Below are 21,070 nucleotides of genomic sequence, written 5' to 3'. Positions count from 1 at the left end.
ATCAACTCAAATTAAGAAAACAGCCCCTGCTTTTCCCATAAATTCAGCCAGAAATGCTGTATTCTTATCCTCTTGACTCAGGATGAGTGGGGACTTATTTATACAAAGAATAAGAGGCATTCTAGCCATCTGTTACAAATAAGTTGTTAAAATTATTTTTATTTCTGTCTAGATCATTGACTTGGAGATCAAAATTAATTGGAGGGAAACACTGAAATATTTTTATAGAAGTCTAAATATCAACTGTCTTAATGGCTAATCATTTTTAATTTAAATATCAGATGTACTGGAGCTCCATGTGCTAGCAAAGTTTCTGTCTTGAATTTTGGCCCCTTCAGTGATACTTAATCATAAAAAGTTGTGTGAGCAATATGAAATGAATGCTTTCTTAGAATACTCTGGGGCCTCCATCAATGCCAAAATATTTGTAAATTTCGGTTTGGGCATCCATCTGCTGGATATTATTCTCTGTTCAGTAACTTATGTGGCCTTTTCATTGTTATACCATGATTTTATCTGGAAAAATTAGAAGAGTTGCAAAGTAAGTTTCTTTATTTCCTCTTTGCAGAAGTAAATGTTCAGTTAATTTTTCCTTTGGGGGAGACCTATGTGAGGTCAGATCTCAGCTCTAAGTCTCCTCAGTCTGAGCCTCTGCATTTCTTCTGTTTGTAGTATCAGGCTGAATTCTTGATTGGTTATGGCATATCTTTAAAGGACCAAGGGGAAGAGTCAATATGAAAAAAATTATGTTATCTTGGGTCATCTGTCTCTTTGACAGTGTATTCATAAGTTTGTTCCAGTTTATGGTTGAAAAATGCCAGGCAAGAAGACTGGGGGTAACTTAGGACTGAATGGTGGCAGCACATGCTTTTCTGTCATGGTTTTTACCATCAGAATAAATATACCATATATGGTGTTATAAGGGTATCACTGAAGCAAATCAGACTTTTTTTTGAGATTCTTTCAGCACTTTTGCCTACTTGTGCATTAGGATGAAGAAGAAAAATCCTGTACTACAGCATTTAACTTCTATTGATGAGGCTTATGTTAGTAATACAGATATTCTGGTGAGTATAGCAGGCTTCCAACTTTCAGACAGCCTATCTTAAGTACAGGTACAGTTAACATTCTTGTAAGATCTCAGGTGATTTTGTGTCTTTAAAATTCAGAGTTCCTTAGCTAAAATCCAGAGTGAGGGCTGTGTTCCAAATATGGTTTAAAGGTTGAATAAACATTTTAGTAACTGTAAAGAATCCTAAAGTTACATAAACAGGAATTTAATAATAATAATAGGAGTGTGTTTGCTTGTGTAGGAAATGGGGGAAGATCCCTTTTTTGGTTGTGACTTTACTTTTTTAAATGATGGTCTAAATTTTTTCCAGAGAGACAGGAATTGAATGGTGTTAATGTGTAAGTGTGCATGATTTCATGTAACTAAGGGGTATATTAGAAACAGTAGAAAGAGAGGGATATTGTGAACCAGTACAGTTCTGTACAGGCTGAAGATCTGAGAGATTCCTTTTCCTCCATTTCTTGTTTAGACTTTCCTTGTCTGCAGCCCCAAAGTCACAATTACCTGATTTTCTTCATGGTTCACTTACTGCGCAGCCCTATGGAGGAATACTTCCTTGGTAGTTAAGTGTTTACTATCTTGATGGGACACCTTATACAACACCATGAGATACTTAAACTGAGATTAAACATTTTGTTCTTGCTCTCTTATGCTCTAAACACTTTTTCTATTGTTTGCTTTGCAAATCTATCTGTCTATGCACTCTCATTATTGTACCTTCTCCACACACTGTTGAAATGAGGGTGGCTTTGTGGTAAAGAGCTATTTTATGCCTCATTTCCATTTTGAGGAAAATGGAACTCTTTGGAATAAATGAAAGCGATCTAAAAATCATAGTGGATTGTTTTAATTCTAGCTGCAAGTATCATGAGACTTTGTAACACCAATAATTGGGAATTTGGGGTTGTTGCAGAAGGATGTTAATTACTGCAGCGTATTTAACTCAGCCTCTGTTTTTGCACAGCAGTCCTAGGCATAGTTGCTGCTACTTACAGAAATGAGAATGAGCTTTTGAACACTTCTTGAGTTTTCACATTAGTTCAGTAAGAAGTTACTTAGCACAGATGTTCCTGTAATTGTGATGTATTGGGAAGGAATTAATGTTCAGTGGTCCTCAAACCTGTACTTCCACCTGTGCAATGCTCTTGTCTCAAAGCAGTAGTACAAAACCTGTATGAGAACAGGCTTTACAAAGAATGTTCTGGGATTCTGCTTATCTTTTTTTGGTGGGGGCTGTGTTTAGGGTTTTTTTTAAAAAAATTGCTCTAAATCTTCTAACTCATTACACTTTTGAGTTTGAATTCAAATCTGTACTGAAGAGCTTTTGAAGAGTTTCCTATAACAAATGAGTTTGCATAGTTGTATGGGGTGGTTTTGGATTTTTTAAATAATGAATTAAATATGTATATCTGCACTGGGGTTATAGCGGGTATTGTACAAATTAGAATATGCATGGATGTAGTCTTGGAATGTATATGAGAGAAAAAGATGCAGGAAACTTTATTGCTTAACATGTAACTTATATATGCTGGCAGTTAAGCTAACAGCAATGTTGTGACTAAAAAAGCCTCAGTGCTCAATTTTACTTGCCACAGCCTGAATCTCAAGCTTGAGTAGGTATCTTTTGCCCTGGTGGCCAAAACAGCCCATGGGATCCTGAGGTGCATTAAAAGGACTGTGGTCAGCAGGTTGAAGGAGGTGATCCTCCCCCTCTACTCTGCCCTGGTCAGGCCCCACCTGGAGTATTGTGTCCAGTTCTGGGCTCCCTAGTATAAAACAGACAGGGATCTCCTGGCGAGAGTACAGAGGAGGGCTACTAAGAGGATTAACGGAGTGGAGTATCTCCCCTGTGAGGAAAGGCTGAGTGAGCTGGGACTGTTCAGCCTTGAGAAAAGAAGATTGAGAGGGAATCTTATTAATGTTTATAAATATCTGAAGTGTGGAAGACAAATTGAAATGGCCTGTCTGTGGAGGCAGGGCAAGGGGCAATGGCTTCAAGTTGGAGCACAGGAAGTTCTGCACCAACGTGTGGAAGAACTTTTTCCCAGTGAGGGTGACAGAGCACTGTGACAGGCTGCCCAGGGGGTTGTGGAGTCTCCTCTGGAGATATTCGAGCACTGCCTGGAGGCCTACCTGTGTGATCTACCCTAGGGAACCGGTTTTGGCAGAGGAGTTGGACTGGATAATCTCTGGAGGTCCCTTCCAACCCCTACAATTTTGTGAATCTTAGTACCTTTACAAGTTGGAAGGTTTTTATAGAGAGAGCCTTTTTGAATTCTGTGTAAAATATTCCTAGACACGTTAAAATTTAGCTTTTCTAAAGAAGTGGGAAAATGTTTTGATGAGTATGAAACATGCAGCTCCAGAGGCTGTTGATACCACAAGGTAAGATGGCTTGGAAGATGAATCTTTTTACAAAATAAACTTGCCCATGGATAGCTCTTCACAGGGATGTTAAAACACCGTTGTCAGTAAACTGCTCAGTATCAAGAAGATAGTGAAGGATTTTGTGCAGTGGTTGCCTTGTTTGTTGGAACTGAACTGAGACTAAAGCCAGTGTTTTAAAGTGAAGGAATAGATACTGTTAATAATCTCACCTATTTTGAATCTTGTTTCTTCCAGCTTTGGCCTGTTGTCACATTCTGATGCAGGCCTTTCTTGCTGGTAATGCGTAATTGTCATGAGATCTACTGGGTTTGGATTGTACTAAACTCCAAATGATTTGAGTCATGGAACCATGCCACTGATCTTTCGACCATAACACCAATCTTGAACTCTTACAAAACACTTAGAATTTGTACTCCTTTCTTCTGTGAATATTGAACCTCTTTGAAACAACCTGGGGATAAAAGAAAATTCAAGCCTTTTTATCTCATTGGGACACATCCCTTCACTAAAAACTGTGGGAAAACAATTATTCCCAAGTGCTATACTGCTTGTGGTCAGTGCTCTGAAAACAGGAAAGAGTTGCTACTTCTAAGAACACAGTGATGGCAGGAAGGAAGGAGTTTTCTTCTTTGAAAACTTCTTAATCCATTCTTTTCCTGCATTTTGAGGTCATGGATTCTCAACTTGCCTCTTTCATTTGTCTCTTGGCTTTTTTGTATTAATAGATAGTTGAGACTGTATTGACCATTGACTTAATAGTGGCACTCACATTGTAAACCTTTTCACGCGTTGTATCATTTCCTGGCAGATGTTTGCATTTGAAAAAATAGATTGGCTTTCAGCATCATGTGGCTGTTAGCCCAATGTGAGTGTTATAGAGCGTGAGTTAAAATCAGAAAATACAATTCATGGTGTGACCCAAATATTTCTTCAGTTTGTCACAACTACCGTTTCCATTAATACTCACTTCAATTTCTATTAGCTGAAAGCATGTTTATCTCTTTAGAGAAATAAACTTAAAAGACCCACAAATATAATTGTGTGCAAGGAACCATGAAATCTCATTTCACCAGAACATGATAGCTTTAGTCTAAAACCTAAACCTAAAGTACCAGTGTATAATTTATTGCAATTATATGATATCTTTTATATAGCTATTAATATATTACATTTTCAGTGTAATTCCAGAGGACTCATTTGAATAGAGTTGTAATCTGAAAAATGATCCTCAGAAGCGGGCACTGTAGGGAGTCCAAATGGGTTTCAGTGGCTTCATATTTGCATAGTTCTACAAACCCAACCAACATATCAGGTTTTCTTACTGACCTCTCTATCCCAGTGGTAATGAATAGACTATGGTTATAATTGAAGTAAACATTAGAATACCCAACAATACCGGAGTAATATCTTGATGTTCTTTATTGCTTCTTCATTCCATTGTGGTTTACTTAACTGAAAATGTGTCGTCTTCTTGATATGTGTAGGAACAACATGTTTGGTCCCAAGTGGAGTGATAGAATGTGATGTTTGTTACTGTGGTTATTTTATATTAATATTTTATATAACTACTGGCAGTTATGTTATATTTTATATATCACACTATGTAATCAATGTATTCTGTATTTGCGGAATTTGGACTGAAAGTGTTTAGTCTAAATTGACTTAATTTAGAGGGAATAATGGACATATATCTTCTAGTCATACCACTTTCTTCAGAAAGCCTCCTTACAGATTCTGTATGGGTAGAATCCAGGTCATATTCCAGGCCTCTACTTCCTTGCCAGAATCTTTTTATATTGTGTGAAAGAAAGGAGAAATTAAGTTTCTAAAATCTCCCATGGGCTACATACCTGGATCTGCCCGACCCACACAGATATTTCTCAAACTTGAGGGACTATAAATTAGCACTAGATACTCACACTTAGGCACTGGAAATACCGCCCTACTTTTATATGCCTATCAGAGCATCTCATTGCTAGGTCCCATTCATTCATAGTGGCATAAGTCCTTATCACGCAACTGGTTATAATGGCAGCCTACCTAAAAAGTGTGAATATACTTTGATAGCAGATTAGTATTTGAAAGGAAGCCACGAGTTATGGAGTGGATGATCTGGTCGTGTTTTTTTCTTTGACTTTTCAATTCCCTTTGGCTTAATAAGGCAAAAGTTGTAACTTGTGCTCATTCAGTTAGTACCTGAAGATCTCTGTGGCAAACTTGGGGTTTGTGCCTTCTAAGGCCTTTCTCCAGTACAGACTGCATCTTACATTGCTTACACTTTACTTTCTGCAATATTTTTACCATGTGTAATTGTGCCTTTTTTTCACACCACTAGCAATGTTTGTCAAGCTTTATCTATACTGACATACCTTCATCTTATTCAAGAACTTACTGTTGTGGGGAGGATAGTGACTTCTGCCAGTATGTGGTTATTAACAAGTGAGGTTGGAAGAGGTCTGCTTGGATGTCAGAAGCTCGTCACAGCTCATCTCCTTGGCTTTTTGAGCAGTCTTGAGAATACAGGTGGTTTTGTTTCCCGTAAAGGGAAACCCAAAGGTCTGTTGTAATGTTCTGAAATCCATCTGTGAAGGCCATGGAAGGATTTAGGTAGGCATCTTTACACACATTGTTGGAGAAGTGACCAATTCTTTAAGTAGGAAACTCTTTTATACGTTTTCTACCATTTCGCTTTTCCAAGGGTGCTGTTCATGATACTTCAGGTGGACTGCCAATCTTGGTTTAGTTATTGCAGTCAGATTCAATAACTAGTGAATAGTCCCAAAACTCTTCTTACCTTCAAAACATAGCTTATCAAAAACTCTGAGAGCAATTTCTAGAAATACTAGGGTTCTGGAAGATAGCTTACAATCTTGCATGCTAAAGATTCTGCTGCAGGAATCAAAAAAAGCTGTGAATATTTCCTTATGAATCTGAGGAGAGAAACTGAAGTCTGTAGGTTTAAAATACGTTATATCTAACCTAGGAATACAAATATTTCAATCACTTTTGAATAGAAGATGGAATTAGGGCTGGTAGAGAGGGCAAATAGTATGTGGTCATGCTTCAGGTTCAGTGAAATTTTACTTTGAGTTTGTGGATGTGAGAAGGTCTGTTTGGAGGAAATTGTAGCGTTCACGTAATGTGGTTTATCCTAAATGGAAGGAACATTCTCAACTTTAATGCCATATTAAATGTAATTTCAAGCAAAATCTCAGTTAAATGTTAGCTCATTTACTTAGTGACTTTAAAAACAGGCTAATGCAACTTGTTATCTGGCAGTTTCTTCATTTAAGCTGTTAATACTTTATGAAGATGTCCGTAAACTGTATGCCTGGAATAAAGTAAAAAGGAATTATGTGTGTTCTTTCACGCTGAAATACTCACTTCTCTACTGGATTAAATAAATCACAGATGGGGAATGCATGGAGTCCATTTGCAGTTCCTAGCCTGGAATGCCAGTGGTCTTTCTCAGTTTTTAATCACTTCATTCTCCCAAGATTCTGAACTTTTTAGTGATTTTGCAATTTAGAAAAGCTATTAACTGCACAATTAAATCATGCACTACTACAAACCGTTAAGTGTACTTAATGCAGTTTAACTAAAGACTGACACTGAAACGGAATGCCTCTGTTCTGTCCTCTCCCTTTACCCCATACTGATTTCTAGTGATCCTGTGATCACAAAATGAGACAGGTCATTTTACTGATCCTGGTGAAAATAAAACATGCTTTCAAAAAACAAACGATTTTTAATGGCATGGTTAGTCTTAAATCAACTATGGAACTGCACCTAAAGTGATTTAAAGAGCAGGAACATTTGAATCTGCTCTCTGAACTCTCATGCTGCCTCTCCTCTGTCAAAAAGGTACTGGGGTTTTTTTCCGATAGACCTGCTAATATATACTGTATATGTCATCAGTTTAAGGACCCACGAAGAAGCATGCCCTACAGCTTAGTGTAGGTGCAATATAGATACTGAGGACTGAAAAATAAATGCAGGAAGTTATTTGTGAAAGCTGGTAGTTGTAGATTCAACATTAATAGTTAAAACAGGAGGATTTTCATCTCCCAAAGGTAAGTGTCTGGCAGTAAGAATGGTAGAATGTTAGCTATACTGCTTTCTCCATTGTAGCCTGTTCATATTTTATTTAATGTTTGGAGTCCAAGTTGTAGAACTAACATAAGGGGCATACTGTTTACACTTTAATAGCAAAAGGTGGGCTAAGGAGAATCTCCATCCTTTACTGGTTGCAGGAAGAAACATAGTGACAAAGGATGAGGAAAAGGCTGAGGTACTTAAGGCCTTCTTTGCCTCAGACTTCAATAATAAGACCAGTTGTTCTCTGGGTACCCAGTCCTCTGAGCTGGAAGACAGGGAGCAGAATGAAGCCCCCGTAATGCAAGGGGAAATAAGTATCAACTTGCTACACCAGTTAGGCACGCATAGGTCTTTGGTACCAGATGGGATCGACCCAGGTGTACTGAGGGATCTGGCAGAAGTACTCACCAAGCCACTTTAAACCTTCATCAGCAGCCCTGGCTATCCAGAGAGGTCCAAGTTGACTAGAGCTTATTAAATATGATGCCTGTCTACAGTAACAAGCAGAAGGAGAATCCAGGGACCTACAGACCTGTTAGTCTGATCTTGGTGCTGGGGAAGGTTATGGAGCGGATCATCTTGAGTGCCATCACACATCATATACAGGACAGCATGGGCTCATGAAAGGCAGGTTCTGCTTGACCTGATCTCCTATGACAAGGTGTCATAGTGGATGAGAGACACTGGTAAAGCCTTTGATACCATTCACCATAGCATTCTCTTGCTTATGGTTTGGATGGGCATACATTTCTCTGAGTAAAAAAACTGGCTAGATAGCTGGTCAAAAGAGTTGTGAATGGGGTGATACATCCAGTTGGTCACAAGTGGTGTTCCCCAGGGCTCAATACTCTTTAATAGCTTTATCAGTGATCTGGACAAGGGCATTTGAGTGCCCACTCATTAAGTTTGCAGACGATGCCAAGGGGTGTGGGAGTGTTGTTCTGCTGGAGAGCAAGAAAGCACTACAGAGGTATCTGGACAGGTTGGATCAATGGTCCACAGCCAGTTGTAAGAGGTTTAGTGAGGCTCAGTGCCAGGACCTGCACTTGGGTCACAGTAACCCCATGTAATGTTACAGGCTTGGGGAAGGTTATTGGGAAAGCTGGCCAGCAGAAAAGTACCCTGGGCATGTAAATCTGTAGCTGTCTGAATACAAGCCAGCAGTGTGCCCTCATAGCCAAGAAGGCCAATAACATCCTTGTTTGTATCAGAAATGGATTGGGTGGCAGCAATAGGGAAGTGATTATTCCCCTGTCTTTGGCACTGGTGACACTGTACTTCAAGTATGGTGTTCAGTTTTGGGCCCCTGTGGTGGTTGTCAAGCACTGGACCAGGCTATACAGGGAAGTGGTTTTGTTCCTGGAGGTATTTATGAGATATGTAGACATAGCACTTAGGGACATAGTTTAGTGGTGGTTTTGGCAGCATTAGGTAAAGGGTTGGACTTGATGATCTTGAGACAAATCTCTTTGTCTTAGTAAGGTCTGTGTGAGTACAAATTCAGACTAATTCATTTTAATGAATATCAGTTCATTAAACTTGTTTCCATGTGTGTCATCATCATGACATCATTCACCGGAACGTAATTATTTCAGATCAGATGTCAACAGATTTGAAAAAAAAGTCATACTCAGTGATTACAATAAAATGCGTGTCTTTTGAGAAAAGACCACATTCCTACTTCTAGTGTAGGAGTAGGAAGAAAGTGAGTCAATATAAAGACTGCAATGGGAATCAAATTTAAAATGTTTATGTGAGACATGTAAGTTGCTTTATAATTATTTGGAACTATGCTCCAAGTATGTTTCCAACTTTAAAATAAGAAGTCAGAAATGTCAGAGCTGTTTGTTTACATCAGTCATTAATGAGTTAAATACAATTTCCAACTCTGTATTCCTGTTCAGTTCAATAGTACTGATGTGCATGCCTTTTAGCAGTCAAGGCAGGGATACCAAAGACTGAATCAATGAAGATTGAATTATCCTCCTGTTAGAGGAAGCTTCTTCATTGCAGGGTTGAGATGCGCTGGGATCAGGAAGTTGCCTGACCTGTAGGCAAGGGGAGGAAGTTGGTTACTGGTAGTCTTGATTTAGCATCATGAGATTTTAGTTTAGAAGGGTGACTGTCATGGGGATGTATAGGCAGAGAAGTTAATAAACTAAGTTACTTCAGTTGTTTGTTGTATAAGAAATGTAAGAACTTGCTAGGGATTCTGTAATGTGAGAGCACTGTTGGAATCAAGTAGTAAAAATAAGAAATCTGAAGGGAAATTTTGTTTCAGTGTCCTTTCAAATTGTTAGAAACCCCAGAACAAAATGACAACTTTGTCACTTCTCCTTTCCCAAAGACACTTTTATGGGCTATTGCACTACAGAAGAATATTGACCAAGGCATGCAACAAAGGTTTGAAGTTACCCTTGCCTAGTTTTCTGAAAACCTATTAAATAAGGCTTTGTTTTCATTTCTATCTATTCTTCCATTCCCTTTTGATTGCTTTGCTGTAGCTGACTAGAATTAAAAAGACACGTTTGTCTCGAGTAATTAGGTCTTTTTTAAAAATAAGCCATTGGGTGTATGACTTACATAATCCTGTTAAAACCATTCTGTAGAGTTGAATATTCCTTAAAATCATTGGACAGAAACTTGAAAGACAACGAGAGCTACCGGTAACAGTTGGTACCAGGCAGCCCACCGCAACGTATAAATCTTGCATGCAATTACAGTGTTCTATGATACTTCCTTAATGAAGAAAACCAGTTGACAAATATTCTGTGTATGTTTTTGTCATTTTTTCTTTTGGTAGGAAGATGAGGTGGTGGATGAATATACTGAAAATAATTTCTATGAATCTGAAGAAGAGGAGAAAGAAAAGGATCACAAAGTGAAAAGCACCTATACGATGGACCCCGATCACAGGCTGCTGTTGCGAAATACAAAGCCCTTGCTTCAAAGCCGAAATGCTGCTGTATGACAAATTCCTTTTCAAAGTACTAAATGTCTATGCTTTCAGAAAGTCTAATGATAGAAAAGTAAAACCTACACCTTTTTAAAAGTGGCATTAATACTCTGTAGTAACTGGGTGGAGAAGTATGGTGATTCTTTTTCTTTTGAAAGTAACGTAGCTTCTAAGTAAAACACCTGAATTGTGTGATGCATGCTCCAAATATTAAGGACAAGCAAAATAGTAGAGAAAATACAAGAACATTTTAATCCAACTGTTATAGCATGTGATGACTATACCATAGCTACCTTTTAATGCTTAAGTTCTCAGCAACTAGGATGGCACAAACTGTCAGTCCTGGTGGTACAAATTAACAGAGAAAATCATAGCTTTTATTGATTCATTAAGTTGTGCTTTCTTTTGAGTCTCACATTTTTAAAGAAGACAATGATATGCTTAAAATCTTTATCAGTCCAGCCAGATTCTTAGTGTTGGAGGCTTGGAAAGGTTCCAGGATGAGTATAACATCATGAGTATAGCATACTCTGCAATATTTCCTTCAGATTTTAAGGTGCCAGAAGCAGCCATTCTTGATGGTCAGTCATTATGATGCTACTCAGATCACAGAACTTTATTTCTAACCTCTCTTTGTCCTGTTAATTGTGACTAAATGTCTTAGGGAAATGACTTCCAGTAATAATGAATATTCATATAATTGCAAAAACAATTAATACACCATCATTAAGTTACCGCCCAACCTGTTCTTGATAAACTAAGCAGATCAGGTTTAGCTTCCCCACTGGAACATACTGGTAGATTCTGAGTAATGTCCAAGTGTTCTCAAAACTACTTACAATATGCCAGCAGACTTTGGAAATGAATACAGTTTTAAAATAGCTGCTCTGTTAGAGCACAGCCTTTTGCTCAAATCACTGTTCAATGACTGTATATTTCCTCATCTCATACAAAGAACAACTATGTTAGGTATGTTAGATGTCACAGTGCACTGAGGACAGGTGCAGTTGCTTATCTTCCTCATTCTGTAAATCATTTTCTTTAGATCTGTTAACTGGTATTTTTTTCTCACATTCATGATCTTTAACTTTCTAATACTAGAATTATCTGAGATGCGGAGGTGGTTTGTCAAGAGAAATCATGCTGCACTGAACTGCTGTTACACCGTTCTTTGTATCATTCACAGGATTTAACAGCAACTAAATTAATTGCTTTCTCTTAGATTTTTGTCAGCAATAAAAGATGCCTGTAGTATATTGCTACAAGTCTTCCAGTTATTTCCTCTTTTCAGATGTTTTTATCACTTTTTACTGCTTAACAATAATATTTTTTGTTTCATGGCTTTAAGATAACAAATCAAGTGTCATCATGATGGCTTTACTCGGTATCTTCTTTCTGTGGCTTGTTTTGTTTTGAACAGAAAGTTGACCATAATAGTATTGTAGGAAAGGTTGTAACATGACTTATCATTAGCATAATAATTCATAATTTGTCTTTTAGTTCAGAGAAAACTTGAAACTGTGGATTTTAAGTTTTATTTATCTCATTCTGCTTTATGCTAGCTAGGGTATTGGTCTTAAAACCTTTTAGGTTTTGCTTTCTGCTGGATTTGAGATTTTAGATGTTGTCAGCAAACAGTTGCAGCTATCGTTTTATAAATTCCGTAATAGAAAAATGGAATGAAAGATTGGAAACTAAATAATAGGTAATATTGAATCTCTAAGAAAAACAACAGCATTCTATTTTCTGAAGTTCTAAATGGTATTTCCTCATTCGTTTATACTGCTGATGATAGCAGTAATTACTTGAGGATGATATCAGTATGTTTCCAATTTTAATTACCTACTTTTTTTCTCTGTCTCTTTTCCTCTGTCTTTATATTACTGTATACAATAAATATTAGGAGGAATGAGAGGTACTTACTTTTGTTTCTAGAATCAAAGGTAATTATCTCTTTTTGTCGTTTTTCCCCCAATGGCTTTGTTGATTTCAAAGAACATGGGTATGTACTTTGCTTTCTGAAGAAGAGTGAGTTGGTAGTTCTAATGATCTGAAGCAAATTTGATAGATCTGTATTGCAATTTGAAATTAACATGCTGTTCTGAATGTTACTCTTTCAGGTGGTCATGGCAGTTGCACAGCTTTACTGGCATTTGGCACCGAAATCTGAAGCTGGTATTGTTTCTAAGTCATTGGTGCGTTTACTCCGTAGTAATCGGTAGGTGGAGTTCATCCTTCACACTGCTGTGTGTACTTTTTCATGAGAGTGGCCTGTACGTACATCTTCAGCCATGGTTATAAGAATGTAATTATTGCACTGCTAGAGCTTCATTTCAAGAATGACCTGTAATTTTAACTCTTTCTCAAGAAATGAGGATCATTAAAAGTAACTCCATCATTTTCAGTCTCACATCTAGTGATCGTTCAGTATTGTGTTTCATTGTTAATTATGACTTTGATTCTGAGAAAAATCATGGCTGCCTAGTTAGCATGGAAATAGTACTAACTAGTTTGCTTAGTTTCTTTACTATTTTTTAATTATTATTGAAATGTAATTATATTGGAGTTCCTTACTATCTTGCTAGGTACTAAAGAAGATCTGTATTTTCTTTTCTTGCCCTTCATATTGAAGATTTCTTGTTGACAGATAAACTGACACATTGTTAAAATACCATTTAATACTGTTGAATCCCTGTTTCCTTAATGCTTGGGCTGGTTTTAACCAGATATATATTTCATTCAGGACAACAAAATTTAGCTTTGTCTGCTTTCCTACACGGTCTGTTACTGGCCACATATTTCCTAAGATTGGTAATACTCTGCTTTGCTTTGTATTTGATAGTTTTGGCATATTTTGCTAGTATTTGCTGCATAAGAGTGGGGTCTCTTTCCCCTCGGCTTTTAGATTTTGAGCTTCCATATAGCTGTTTGAAAAGCTATGAAAGATATTAACTAATATTAAGCTATTTTCAGGATAGCTTTCTAACCAAACATAGTATTCTTGGCTAGAGCTTTTCTGTAAAAATTTATTTTTTAAAGTGGGTCACATCAAACAGACAAAAACTGCTGTAAGGCCAGTCGCCATAGAGCTCTTTGCTTGTAAATTTCTGCAGCTCACCCATGGCTAATGTCTCTATCATTTAAAAGATAGACCAATGAAGTAAAATTTGGTTTGCTAGGGAAGTCATGCTTTTATTTCTGATAAAAAAGAATCATTGTTTTCTTTGTGTTTGGTTTTATAGTATGGTGTGCTTCCCATTCTCTATACAAAGATAAGTAAAATGGGTAAAAGAGCTTGACAAACGTACAGGAAATACACAGAACTAAACTCATACTCACAGATTGAAAAGATTATTTTTGCATTTTGTTTATTGCTCCTTTATACTCAGATTTCATCAGAGGAGTAGTGACATCTTTCCTGTACCTCAACTAGTGCCTAAAATGGTACTAGTCTTCTTATTTTCCCATTTTGAATGGCTTGTCTCTTCTCTGTTACCAGTCTGTGTGAAACACTTTTGCTATTAGAGCCACTTTGAAATACGCTTTTGCTGTTTGCCCTTGAAGTTATGTGCCTGTGGCCTTTAAATGAATGTCAAATACGCTATAATCTAGTTAGGGTGAGAGTGCCTGGAAGAGCATTTCATAGCAATTTCCAGTCTTGATTCATCATGTGCAGCTGACTATTTCCATGTACCTATGTAAGAATTACATAAAAATAGGTGTAAAAAAAAATTCTGCATACTTCTCCTTTGTTACTTTTCTTTGTAAGCAACAGATGTAATTACCACAAAGCTATTAGACAGTTTTGAATAAGAGGACATAGTCAGTGTGATTTGCATTATGAAAGAATTTGAACACTAGTGATTCCGAAAAACTATGCATAAATTATTACTTAGTTTTTAAGCAATTGGTGGCAGAAACTCTGTTGCTTAAAAGCTTTATACAAGTACCAAGATACCTTTTTGCTGAGTCCTGCTGAGGCTTTTAAACTAATATGTTACTGATGAGAACATCCTCCAAGCATGTTAATGTTTTTCTGGTTAGAATAGTGCATAATTCCGTTGTCTGTATCTTGGCAAAGTCTGTTGTGTTATAGTTCTGCTTTTTGATAGTTCCATAAACTTGCCAGTGTCACAGGAGACCCAGTCCCCCTTTAAGAATTATTAGGATAGGAAATTTTTTAAGACCAAAAAATTCATGGCAATTCTTGTGCAAGGATTAGCTGTTCCTGTAACTAATGCAGTCATTTCCATGCTACAGATAAAGCTCATGTGTTTTTATTCTCAGCTGTGCCATCCTGAAATATTGTTTCAAGATGGTGAATAAAATGTGGGGGTTTTGTGCACTGTTTCTGGAGATAGGAGAATGGTGATGCTTTAAGCAAATTTTTAGTTTAAACAAAGCGTCATGGATTCAGCTAGGGTAAATAAGTTCAGTTTTCATCAGAAGTCTGAATGAGCCACAGCTGAGACAGGTGACCCAAACTAGCCAAAGGGATGTTCCATACCTTAGGCCATCATGCTCAGTACAAAAGGGAGCTAGTCAAGGAGGGTTGGTAAGGCTCCAGGATGTGCAACTTGGGGGTACAGTCTGACTTTGTGATGGCTCTGAGCTGTATAGTCTGAGTTGTACTATTCAGTGAGAAATTGCAAATGTGTGTTACCAGGTTTATATATTTTGTTAAAAGTCCTGTTCTTGATACTTCCCCCTCCTTGTGCTGTCCCAGTAAGCTGTCCTTATCCCAACCCACACAGTTTGCTTTTGCCTTCCCATTCTTCTCCACATCCCACCAGGGGGAGGGGGTGACTTGGTGTCTGCATGGTGCTCAGGTGACAGCTGGGGCTAAACCAAAAGACAAAGATTTATTGCCTACAAGAGGCATTGCACCAACGTTAGTGATTTTTTTTTTGCATATTGAAGTTTTTTAAAATGAAACCTTGTTTTTCGTCCTCCATTGTCCTGTAAAGCAGATGATGAGCTTGTCAGTTGGCAGTAGATTTCCTACTGTTTTTGTGCCAAGTCAAATATATAACTTAATTTAGATTCAAGTAGAGTAGGACTTTGTTTCCCATGTTGCATTATTCTGTATATCTGTAATTTTGCAGAATAACTCTTGGTTTTCTTTTAAAATTCTAGGGAGGTGCAGTATATCGTTCTGCAAAATATTGCCACCATGTCAATTCAGAGAAAGGTACACCTTATTTAGAATCTTCAAAGTCACATACTGTATGAAACACAGGTGAGCTACTTAAACCTGTTCTGCTTTTCAGGGCATGTTTGAACCTTATCTGAAGAGTTTCTACGTTAGATCAACTGATCCAACAATGATTAAAACACTGAAGGTGAGTTTAAAAGCACTTTTGTCTGTATACTGCTGGGCAAATTGTTTGCAATAGAAGGTAAGATTTTCTTGTGCTGAAAAGGCACAACATTTTGTGCTGTTCCTTATTTGACAGAGAAGTGTAGAGCTGTGGACTTTGATAAAAGTCTACAAATTTCCTTCAGGCTTGTCAGGCTATCTGGAAGTTCTCTTTTTCTACCATGTTGTATATGGCAGGTAGGCTGTGTTTTCCACAGCCAGTTTTGGTATCTTTCATTGATACAGAGCATTACTATTTTTATCTGACCAGACATTTAGAGTTTGACTGTTTTCATGGGAGGAAGATTCTTCTCAAATGAAGAGAAATGAAATCACAGTGTCTTTTGATATTGTTAGCTTATAAAGAGTTTAAATCTCTGAGCAAAATGGGAGAGTGTTTAGAGTTCCAGACTCCCTTTGAAGTCAGCATTCAACATAAGTACTTTAGACTTTCCTCAAGGCCACATCTCAATGCATGTTTTAGTCTGTCATCTCTATTCTTAGTCTTTAATGGACATAAAATCCTTGATAAAACAATAGCTTAAAAATTGTCTACTGTTATGTGGCTTTTCTCTTGTTTTGCTTTAGATTGTCATAGGCACTTGTATTTGGGACTGGAAGGTACAGCTTTCGTAAATAAACATCGTTTTTTCCTTATTTATATTTTATATCCATGTTGCACGCATGTGCAGAGTGGTACATTCTAAAATGGCATGTTCATCACATCATCTTTTTCCAAGTCTAGTATTAAATCTTAGTGAATTTAAAGCAGTTGGAAGCAAAAAGATTGGCTCATTTAATGAGATGAAAACTGCTGTGAATGCTAGTAAGACTTAGTGTTATCCAGGAAAACTCAGTCATGAAATAATTGAAAGTTGATCCATCTAAATTCCTGTATTAATTGATAATACCATGGTGAAGAGGTCGAGAAGTAGAAACCGTGTTTTTTCTTCCATTTTCTCAGTTCTTTCGTGGTGGCTGAAGTTTGGGGCAACATACACTATTACATACACAAGAAAATCTTGTGCTTTTTCCCACCCTTTACCCCTGTAGTTCAGTCCTGTCTGCTTTAAGATAAGAGGATGAGTGGAAGTATTTAATATGTAGAAGAACCCTGGATTTCATATGCTGCACTGTTTAGGTTTCTGGGTTTTTTTTGTTTCTCTCCCAATGTCAAGTATGCTTATTTGATCACTGCTGTAGCAGTGAACATGGAGTTACATATTTTAACCCAAATTCTCAGTTATAATTGCTAGTAATCATCCTAGCCAATAATTTTCTGTAAAGTTAAGGGTTTTCCCCAATTAAAAACATTATATTTATCTCTGTTGATTTTTTTTTTGCCATTTTATCAACAGTCACCCAGTCTCTTAGCCCTTGTCTTCATATTGCTAAAAACTGTAGCATCAGATGAAAACTTTACCTGTCTTCTCATTACATCATAGTTCATATAGGAATATGTTCAAAAGCAAAAGACCAATGAAGAATTTTGTGGGGTTCTATTGATAGCCCTCCTGTACTGTACAAGTCTCTTTTTTTCTCAGCCCGTTTCTCTCTTCATTTCCCTGCTTGCTTTGTATGCTATGCCAGACGTATCGTTAGGAGCCTTTGGTGACAGGTCTTACCAAATTTCTTCTGAAGTACAGGTGGCCTGTATCAGTTAAGTATCCTTGACTGTGTGCATCCAAGTCTAGAAATACCAACAGATTTCTGAGGCCCAACTTCCCTTTGCAGAAACATAGTTATCTCTCTCTTAAGTTTACCTCATTCAAGTTGTGTTGGAATTATTTTTTTTTCCAAAGTTAAAACAGCCTAGAAGCACAGCATCTTAACAGTATAGGCCAAGCGTTGTATGTAATGTTCACTTGTCCACTAGGAGTAGAGAGACCTTTCATGGTTTGGTATTGTTGATGTTTAAGATTTGAGGAGTCTCACAGATGCAAGTGTTTCTTTCTCAAGTTTAAAGGGGTTTTTTTTTGTAGTTCATCTGCATGTAATGGACACTTTATTTCTTCCCAAGTGTAGTTGTCATTGCTGTAATTTCTTCTTGTGGTGTCACATGATTCTTATTTGCGAAGGCCTGTGTAACATTGGAAACTACGCTGCCCGAAGTACTTCAGGCCCATTTGATACACAATCACAGAGCCATTAAGGTTGTAAAAGACCTCCAAGATAATCTAATCCAACAGTCCCCCTACCACCAATACTACTTACTAAACCATGTCCCTAGGTACCTCATCCAGCCTTCTCTTGAACACCCCAAGGGATGGCAACTCCACTACCTCCCTGGGCAACCCATTCCAATGCATAACCACTCTTTCTGTAAATAAATTTCTCTTTATTTCTAACCTGAACCTCCCCTGGTGCAACATGCAGCCATTCCCTCTTGTCCTATTGCCGCTTAATCTGTGAGAAGAGGCTGACCCCCCCCCAGCTCACCACAACCTCCTTTCAGGTAGTTGTAGAGAGCAATAAGGTCTCCCTTGAGCCTCCTCCAGACTAAACAGTCCCAGTTCCCCCGGCCGCTCATCATAAGGCTTGTGTTCCAGACCCTTCCAGTTTCATTACCCTTCTCTGGACATGCTCCAGGGCCTCGATGTCTTTCTTGTAGTGAGGGGCCCAAAACTGAACACAATATGTGAGATGCATCCTCAACAGCACTGAGTGCAGGGGGATGATCACCTTCCTGGTCCTGCTGGCTATGCTATTCTCTCTACAAGCCAGTATGCCATTGACCTTCTTGGCCACCTGGGCACAGTGCTGGCTCATGTTCAGGTGAGTGTCAACCAACACCCCTGGATCCTTCTCCTCTGTCAAGCTTTCCAGCCACCCTGCCAAGCCTGTAGTGCTGCCTGGGGTTGTTAGGAACAAAGTGCAGGACCCAGCACTTTGCCATGTTGAACTTCATCCCATTGGTCTCTGCTCATTGATCCAACCTGTCCAGGTCCCCCGCTTGGTGTTGTCTGCAGATTTACTGAGGGTGCACTCAATTCCCTCATCGAAATCATCAATTAAGATATTAAAGAGGATGGGCCCCAGTACTGACCCCTGGAGAACACCACTTGTTTCTGGTTGCCAGCTGGATTTCACTCCATTCACCATCACTCTCTGGGCCTGGCCATCCAGCCAGATTTTAGCCAGCTTCTCCAAGAGAATGCTATGGGAGACTGTGTCAGAGGCTTTGCAGAAGTTGAGACAGACTGTCAACAGCCTTTCCGTCATCCACTAGGTGGGTCACGTTGTCATAGAAGGAGATGAGGTTGATCAGGCAGGACTTGGCTTTCATGAACCCATGCTGGGTGGGCCTGATTCCCTGGTTGTCATGTACTTGCTCTGTGATTGCCCTCAGCATGACTGACTTACTCCATAATCTTCCGTGGCACCAGGGTCAGGCTAACAGGCCTGTAGTTCCCCGTGTCTTCCTTACAAACCTTATAGATGGGCATCACATTAGCAAGTCTCCAGTTGTCTGGTACCTCTCCAGTTGACCATGACTGCTGATAGATGATGGAGAACAGCTTGGCAATCACATCCACCAGCTCCCTTGGCACCCTCGGGTGCTGGAGTTCGTAGGCAGTCCATGACTGAACCCTTGAGTCCTGCTGTGAAAACCTTGCACGTGCTTGCAGGGAGAACATTCCTCCTGAGTACAATGCTGCTATTGGTTTATACTAAAATCTGATATATTCTATTGAATTTTAAGTGGTATTTTGAGTAGTATTGTCTTTTATATAAAATTTAAACATAGTGTATGTGTCATACTGGTTATAATTTCTTTTTTTTTTTTTTTTGTAGCTTGAGATCTTGACAAACTTAGCAAATGAAGCCAACATATCAACTCTGCTTCGAGAATTCCAGGTTTGTGCTAAGCTGTATTCTTCCTATATGAAACACTCTCTGTTGGCCACTTGCCATTACTGGATGTTTCATCTAGATTCTTTGTCTTATATTTTTCAGATTAAAGTCTTTTCCAGAATAAAATGTTCTTGGAATAAAACTTAAACTGTCATAATGCATAATGGAGCTTTTTTGTATGTGGAAAGGAGTTTCAGTTTCTCACTCTCCTTCCAGCCATCACAAAAATAAGAAATTGATGAGCAAAATTAAATCAATCCAAATTCTTACAGACAAATTCTACCGCTTTGACTGACACTGTACGTCGGTAAATGATGTGGTCTTAATTTTAGCAATGTTTGGCCATTAGCATTTGTTGCCAAAGCTCACTTCATTCGTTTGATGAAATAGTATTTTCTCCAATATCTGTATATATATATCAGCAAGATGTTCTGCCTGTATTGTGAAACAGTGTCTGTCCTTCTTTCTTTCCTCTTTGCTTATGACATCTATTTTCATTGCTTCAGTTCTCTGGCTGGATTTCTCTGAAAGGTACTGGTTCTCAGGCAGGTAGGTTATTCATAGTTTCACAGATGCTACTGGTTAAATGAACTGAAACCTCTCTGAAGAGAGAGCTCATCAACTCTTCCAACCTTGCATAGAAACTAATTGCTGTTTTTTGGGTAATTGCCCCCTGCCCCAAGCTTTCTTGAAATCCGAAGTTCTCATGGCCATGGGTGACCAAAGCCATCAAGAAAATGTCTTCTAAAAGTGACACTGAGGTGAAAAAATGGTAACTTCTATGCAGTGTAGCTTTCTAGGTTGAGTTTATTCTAGAATAAGTGTGTTTTCTGAGCATAATATGGTAAGTCTTTGGTTGAACAAACTAACGTGTTGACTAATGAAAATCCTGTTTCTTTAGACTTACGTGAAAAGCCAAGATAAACAGTTTGCTGCAGCTACAATTCAGGCTATAGGCAGATGCGCAACTAACATCACCGAAGTGACTGACACCTGCCTTAACGGGCTCGTATGTTTGCTGTCCAACAGGGATGGTAAGCTAAGTGTTCTCTTTGTTTTCTGAGTGAATTAAACCTTTTCGTAATGAGAAGCACAAAGGGCATGTTAACACTATACAGGAGTTGACTTCTATAATAATTTAGCTTATATGATTGGATAAAAATAGTGAATCTGGGGCTTCTTGTCTGAAGCACTTCAAAAGGCTCTCATAATCATTGGATGCTTACTTTCTTTTTTCTTAGTAAATCAATTCCTAATGGCCTGCAATTACATGTTTTCTTGTTTTTTCGCAATATGCCATAATTATTCATGTCCTGTTGTGATTATCATCAATGGCAACAGT

The 21,070-nt window shown here is 38.2% G+C and overlaps 1 protein-coding gene across 1 annotated transcript in view; it reads left to right on the top strand.

Annotated features, from left to right (window-relative positions):
• The window catches only part of AP3B1 (adaptor related protein complex 3 subunit beta 1), a 162,253-nt gene that overhangs the window by 49,401 nt on the left and 91,782 nt on the right, over positions 1–21,070 (top strand). Inside the window, exons 8-13 of the mRNA XM_084278227.1 lie at positions 10,362–10,523; positions 12,635–12,732; positions 15,651–15,705; positions 15,785–15,856; positions 19,669–19,731; positions 20,630–20,762. Coding sequence (XP_084134353.1) covers positions 10,362–10,523; positions 12,635–12,732; positions 15,651–15,705; positions 15,785–15,856; positions 19,669–19,731; positions 20,630–20,762 — 583 coding nt within the window. The remainder of the gene's footprint in view (positions 1–10,361; positions 10,524–12,634; positions 12,733–15,650; positions 15,706–15,784; positions 15,857–19,668; positions 19,732–20,629; positions 20,763–21,070) is intronic.

Source organism: Gallinula chloropus, assembly GCF_964237585.1.
Source record: "Gallinula chloropus genome assembly, chromosome: Z".
In the NCBI taxonomy this organism is placed as follows: Eukaryota; Metazoa; Chordata; class Aves; order Gruiformes; family Rallidae; genus Gallinula; species Gallinula chloropus.
The sequence above is the reverse complement of the archived record's forward strand: the minus strand, read 5'-3'. Positions and strand labels throughout refer to the sequence as shown.